The sequence below is a fragment of the Tupaia chinensis genome, unplaced genomic scaffold (assembly GCF_000334495.1).
Source record: "Tupaia chinensis unplaced genomic scaffold, TupChi_1.0 Scaffold000574_1, whole genome shotgun sequence".
NCBI classification, from domain to species: Eukaryota; Metazoa; Chordata; class Mammalia; order Scandentia; family Tupaiidae; genus Tupaia; species Tupaia belangeri.
The window spans coordinates 2,886,784-2,893,934 of NW_006160088.1; the positions used below are offsets into that span (position 1 = coordinate 2,886,784).

General features: G+C 42.9%; 1 protein-coding gene across 1 annotated transcript in view; it reads left to right on the plus strand.

Annotated features, from left to right (window-relative positions):
- Positions 1 to 7,151, plus strand: part of CEP70 (centrosomal protein 70) — a 39,827-nt gene that overhangs the window by 20,181 nt on the left and 12,495 nt on the right. Inside the window, exons 12-13 of the mRNA XM_014591446.2 lie at positions 786 to 891; positions 6,253 to 6,423. Of these exons, the coding sequence (XP_014446932.1) occupies positions 786 to 891; positions 6,253 to 6,423 (277 nt within the window). The remainder of the gene's footprint in view (positions 1 to 785; positions 892 to 6,252; positions 6,424 to 7,151) is intronic.

Genomic DNA, 7,151 nt, shown 5'->3' on the forward strand with positions numbered 1-7,151 from the left:
CTGTGTTGTATTTGGCTATATATTCATCCTAAGTGAGAACAAGAAAAAGATAGTTACTTCATAAGATTTTAAATAGCAAATTGTCTTTGGAAATAATGGAGGAATTAAAAGTGAATCAACAAAGTTACAGGTAACATGTCCTGATTTTGTTTCTTTGTAAGAATGATTTGTAGGGAATCAGCAGTTAGCGTAATGGCTATGTCGCTGGACTCCCACGTAGTCGACCGCAGTTGGTGTCCCGGACCCGGTGGCTTAAAACTCACGCCGGGCGCGTGTGCGTGTGTGCCCAAGATCCCGAGAGGAGAATGGAGGAGAAGGGACTGCAGCGTGACCATCCCCCCTGGGGGGTGATTTCTCGCTTTCTGTCTCTATGTCTCTCTCTGTCTGTCTGGCGAGCGCACGCGCCCTACAGTGAAAATCTCTCCAAAAAAAAAAAAGAATGATTTGTACAGTTTTATTTATGTATTGTTACTCTCCAGTTTGACTAGAGAGAGACAGAGACAGAGAGAGAGAGAATGAGAAAGCAAGCTGCCAGGATTGGGTCTTGAACCATGGTTGGCCATGTGGGAGTCCAGTGCCTTCAAATCACTATGCCACTGGTTAGCCCCAACTTGCCGTAAATTTTTGTAGTTGGTAGTCATGATCAAAATGTACACACACACATAAATAACTAAAATGATGTGTGTAAGGCTCTTGGGCGGGTAGCCAGGCCGTCAGTTCAGTTGTCAGGGAAATCCAGTGTCTGGGAAAGCATTCTGTATCATCTTCCTCTCTTCCTTCTTTAGGTTACAGGAGCTTATCAGTCCTAGGAAGGCCGAGGACACAGAGAAAAAAGATGAACCCAGCAAATACAGTCAGCAACAGGCCCTCATTGACCAGAGGTACTTTCAGGTATTGGATCGGTGACAAAAGACTGGTGTTGGAAGGGACCTTGATTGCAGTTGCAGTGGAGTGTTATCACTTGGTAACGAAAACCTGTCTCCTGTATCTGCGTGTGCTCATTTTGTCTGTCCTGCCAGGACATACCTATTTGGATAAAAGCATTGTAGGTACTTCACCTTAGAAGTTTTCTTCCTCGGGCCAGCCCTATGGCTTAGTGGTAAAGGAACTGAGGCCCGCATGGCCAGCTGTGCAGTCCAAATCCCAAACCTGGCAACCGAAAGATACACTGGGCATGTGCATGTGTGTGTGTGTGTGTGTGTACCCCAAATCCTGATGGAGAAAGGATTACAGCATGACCACCCCTAAGGGGGGTGCCTTCTCTCTCAATCTCCCCTACCCCCATCCAGACCCTGACTCTTTGGCCAGTGCATGCACCCTCTGACAGATTAAAAAATAAAGACTTTACCTTACTTCCTAAGAGAGACTTTGGCCTAGTTAAAGCAGGGTAGTAAAAAGCTGATATGGGGGGCCAGCAGGTGGCATGGAGGTTGAGGGTGCTGGACTTCCACATGGCTGACTTGGGATTCAAGTCTCAGACCTGGCGGCTTGCTTTCTCACTTTCTCTCTCTCTAACTCTATCCCTCTCTGGTTAAGTCATGATAAATGAATAAATGGATAAATAAAGTTAAATAAAATAATTCTTAAAAAAAAAAAAAGCTGATATGTTTATGTTGCTGAACTCCCAGGTAGTTGACTGTGGTTCGAGTCCTGGACCTGGGAGTATAAACCTCATGGTGGGCACATGTGCGTGTGTGCCCAAAATCCCAAGAGGAGAATGGAGGAGAAGGGACTGTAGCATGGCCATCCCCCCTCTGGGGTGATTTCTCATTCTCTGTCTCTGTCTCCATCTGCATATGTGCCATAAAACCTTTAAAAAAAAAAAAAAGTAAAGATTTTTAATAAGATTTTATAATCCAGGGTTTGCAGGTGGCATGGTGGTTAAGGCACTAGACTCCCCCATGGCCGACCACGGTTCAAGTTCCAGACCTGGAAGCTTACTTTTCTACTTTCCCATTCTTTCTCTGTCTCTTTCTGGTCAAATTGAACAAATAATAATAAGTGAAATAAAATAATGCTTAAAAAATATTTATAATTCTTTTTCTTATCCCCTTAAATCATTTATCCTTTTACTGTTTTTGTTGAGGCTGTTGTTATTAGGTAAGTAAAGCTATTATTTTACAGTCTCTACATGACGTTTTGGTTGTTCCTCAACTGTTTAGTCCATGTGAAATTTCGTTTTCTGTGTAGTGCTTTATAGGGAACCTAACCTTACTATTTTATAGAACATTGATTGAATAAATGAGCAATAAGCCTGGCAGTTTACTGAGTGAACTGGGCCTGCACTTACGTCTTATTGGACCCATATATATATATTTTTTTATTTTTTAAAGAATTATTTTATTTAACTTTATTTATTTTAATTTGACCAGAGAGGGACAGAACGAGCGAGAGAAAGAGAGAGAGAGAGAGAGAGAAAGCAAGCTGCCAGGTCTGGGACTTGAAACATAGTTGGCCATGTGGGAATCCAGCACCGTTAACCACCACACCACCTGCTGGCCCCTCTTCTACCTTCCATATATTTTAAAATAAATTTTTAAATTGATTTTCAGTATTTTTTCAATTAAGAGGATTTTGAAAAAGTCTTTTATTTCTAGCTTTTCTTCAAAGTCTGGAAGATCTGCCAGTAAGTTCCCCCATGGTCACTCCCAGAGCAGAACTGTGCCTCCCTGTCAGATCTGTGCTCTTCAGCAGCCACGTCCTCAGGGAAGCTCTCCTTGCTTCCCTCGTTTGTGCTCGGACCCGGCTTCCCTGGGCATTTTGAATTTGCATTCTCTAACAGACCCCTTTTTTCCATACTTTTTTTTTTTTTTTTTGAGAGGTCGCCCGGCATGAGTTTAAGCCACTGGGTCTGGGACTTGAACCGTGGTTGACTACTTGGGAGTCCAGCGACATAGCCATTCCGCTAACTGCTGGTCCCCTCCATACATTATTGAAATGACACTCATTATATGTCAAAGTCCTTTAAATGCATGGGTTCTCTAATCTGGTCCATTTCTGCACCATCTCTATAATCTCTAGTTTATTAAAGCTACTGCTTTAAATACCCCTTGGGGCTAGTATCCTGCCCTTGCTCTTTTTCAGGTTTTCATTTGTTATATTTTTAGCACATTTATTCTTCTGGATGAACAGGTTTTTAAATGAAAAAATGAGTCCCTTTGGGATGAACTAAAATCGGACTGACTTTCTGCGTTCATCTTTAGAGAAATGGCACCGTTATAGTTTCAGATCATTTAACTCAGCCATTTCTCTCTCAGTTTATTTGGGTCTTTTATAGTCTTCACAAACTTTATATACATGTATTTTTCTAAATAACTATTTTATTTAATTGATTATCATTACTATTTGTTTAATTTGACCAGAAAGAGGCAGAGAGAGAGAGGCAGAGTAGGAAGGCGAGCCTCCGGGTCAGGGACTCAGGCTGCGGTCGGCCGTGTAGGAGTCCAGCGTCTCAGCCACCACGCCGCCTGCCGGCCCCAAGTTCACGTATTTTTAAATTTCGCTCTGACATATTTCTTGTTAGTTTTACTTCCTAGGTATTCTGTAACTTTTGTTACCGTGGTGACCGGGATTGGGCCCCCTCTGAGCACTGCTTTCCTGTACCAGTATATAGCTAGATTTTTTTCATTTTATTTCTTAGACTGAATTTGAGAGAATTTTCCCTTAGAAAGGGGAATTAAACTACTCATGAACATCAAGACCAACTCATATTCCTACTGTAATTCCTGATGCTTACTTTCTTCTATTTAGGGATTTCTTGTTCTTTTCCTCTGCTGTTCTTCCGTGCTGTTTGATAGCTTGGTCAGTCCCTGTGTCTTTTCTCTTGTGTTTGGATTTGCCATAGGGCGCATGTGCCTGCAGGGGAGAGACAGAGCGGGAGGGAGGGAGACCACCCACCAGGGTGATGCATGCTGGACATCCTTCTCTTCTCTTTCATTCTCCTCTCAGGATTTGGGGCGCACATGCACATGTGACCAACATGATTTTCAAGCTAGTGTGTTTCTTTTTTTTTCTTAGAGAAATTTTTGCTATAGGGCACATGTGCTTGCCAGACAGACAGAGAGAGACGGAAGTGTGAGATCACACTATGGGGGGCGGGGAAGGTGGCCATGCTGCATTCCCTTCCCTCCATTCTCTTCTTGGGATTTTGGGCATGCACACACACACGCCTGGCATCAGTTTTAAGCTGCCAGGTCCAGTACTTGAACCACAGTTGACTATGTGGGAGTGCAGTGATGTAACCATTCCGCCATCTGCTGATCCCTCAAGCCAGTGTGTTTGTACATGAGAATAACCTTTGACATGGTAGCCTGAATAATGCAGATTGTCCTCCCCAACACAGGTGGGCACAGCCTAATCAGTTGAAGGCCTGACTAGCCAAGAAGGCTGAATAGGCAGGAATTCCTCCTGCTGGTTGCCTTTGAGCTGCGATGCCGTTATTTTATTTCACTTGTCTTCCTGCCTTTGGACTTGAGCTATAATAGCAGCACTTCCATGATTTCAGGCTTGTCTGCATTCTGTTTGCAAGTACATCTCAGCTTTCCTGGGTCTGTGATTGCTGAATGCAGGTTGATTGATTGATTGACAGGATAGATAGATAGATGATAGATAGATAGATAGGTAGGTAGATAGATCGATCGATCGATAATAGATAGGGTTGTCAGAAAAGACGTGATGGATTTATACCTAGAAACACAGAAAAATACGTCATGACTTTTCCAATGACAAAATACATTTCCTCTCATATAGTTTTATATCATGGTGTGTGTGTGTGTGTGTGTGTATACACACACTTATTTTTAGGTTTTTGCCAATAGGGTGCATGCACTCAGCAGAGAAAGACAGAGAGAGGGAAAGTGAGAAATCACACACACACACACACACACCCCCAGGAGGCTGGCCATACCGCAATCCTTTCTCTTCCATTCTTCTGGGATTTTGGGCACTCAAACATACGCGCCCAGCATGTTATTCAAGCTGCCGGATCTGGGATTCAAACTGTAGGTGGTCAGTTAGGAATCCAGTGCCTTAACCACCACGCCACCTGCTGGCCCCAGTACACACACAATTTGGATGTTTGGATGTTTGAAAAGTTTTATGGCAAAAGTTGGGAGCACACTTTGAATGTTTGTATGTTTGAAAAGTTTTATGGCAAAAGTTGGGAGAAAAAAAGTCAAGTCAAATCTCAATCAAAACTTTAATCCCTCAGGCCAGCCTCATAGCACAGCAGTTCAGTGCAGTGCACAGGGAATCACATCTCCATGGCCATTCCTGGTTCAAACCCTGGCCATGGCTGTTTGAAAAACATGCCAGTCGCACGTGTCCAAATCCTGAGAGAACTGCAAAGTGCAGGAAGGATTGTTTCATGACTGTACCCCATTGAAGGGGTTGCTTGCTCGCTCGCTCGCTCTCTCTCTCTCTCTCCAGTGAGTGCACACACCCTCTGGCAATTAAAAACACAAGCAAACAAAACCCCTCAGAACTGCAGCCCCTCACGTAGTTCAGTGCTTCTGCCCTGTGCCTGCGCTCACGCCCAATCTGTACTTGAGCGGAAGAACAGTGTGGGAAGGAGCGTGACCTGGGCTTCCTCTTTGCTGCACTTTCTCTCCTGGCCCTCTGCCACGTTAGCTTGTCCTGCCCTGGCAGTGAGAGGGAGCTGGCGGACGTGGCGGGTGAGAATAGAACGAGACAGCAGGGAGGACCCTTCCTACTACCACGAGTGCGTGTGACCGGTGACCAATACTGCCCTATAGCAAAATTTAAAAATAATAAATAAAATTGAATAAATAATTACTTAAGAAAAGAATATGTGGGACTTGTTATTTATCCTCACTTTGAACTTCAGTTGAAGCTGTGAAACAACAGCTTCCTGTTCAGCTTAGATGTCGGGAGACAGAGGTAGGGGAATGTGGAAGATAGGGCTTAAGGATGTCTGGGTGGTTACCCTTCTCTGTGGGAGATACACCAGGTCATGCATGACTCTCTTCAAGGCTAATTTATTGTTAAATTCATTTAAATTTTTCCACAAAGATTTTGGTTCTCATTAGAATTTATATGTTTAACTTTGTTAATGAAACAAATGTATTATTGAAAGATAGTAAGTGTCAAACTAATTAAAGATAGTCTTTCATACCTAAAATTATTAACTGAAAATGATGTTGCATTGACATATAAAGCACTCCTTTAACATATCATTTTTCAGGACTATAGTAGATATTTTGACTAAAAATTCTTCTTTTTTTTTTTTTTAAGGTACTATGTAGCATCAATTCAATTATTCACAATCCAAGAGCTCCAGTGATAATTTATAAACAGAGCAAAGGAGGAGTCCCAAATTTTAATAAAGAACTTGTTCAAGATTGTGGATTTGAGCATCTCGTTCCTATAATAGAAATGTGGGCGGATCAACTGACATCCCTTAAGGTGAGGGCTTGGCTGCTCTTTACATGCTTTAAAAATCTGTCGAACTCCATTAGCTTTATTAATAGGACTTGCCTTAATTTGTTGGTTTAACTGTAAAGCTGAAAAAGCTTATCTAAAACCAGAATCTTGCTATGTACATATCTATTTTTTAATATTTATTTATTTTAATTTGACCATAGAGAGACAGAGTCAGGGCGGGGAGGGGTTGAGAAATCAAGTCTCCAGGTCCGGGACTTGAACCACAGTCAGCCAGGTGGGAGTCTAGCGCCCTTAACCACTGTGCCACCTGCGATCCCTATACATATCTATTTTAAGTACTTTGTATTTGATGATGTCATACTGTAAGCTTTACCTCCTGAAGGTTCTACTGAGGAAGACATTTGTAGGCCCGTTTCCCCCTTGAAGTCACGTGGGTCCCCGTTGTCCTCGTAGCCCCTTCCCTGTTGCACCTTCCTCTCCCCCTTGCTAATGTCACCCTGCTGCGGAGCTGCCTGGCCTTAACTCCTCTCTGCAGCTGTGATGTCTTGTCCTGCATTTCATTGTAGTCAGGGACATACTCTTGTCATATTTTAAATTATTTCCTCTGCTCACGACTGAGCTGTTCTTTATGTCTAGGTCTTACGTAACTATTTTCAAGTCCAATTCTTTTTTTTTTTTTTTGAGAGAGATTTTCACTGTAGGGCGCATGCGCTCGCCAGACAGACAGAGAGAGACATAGAGACAGAAAG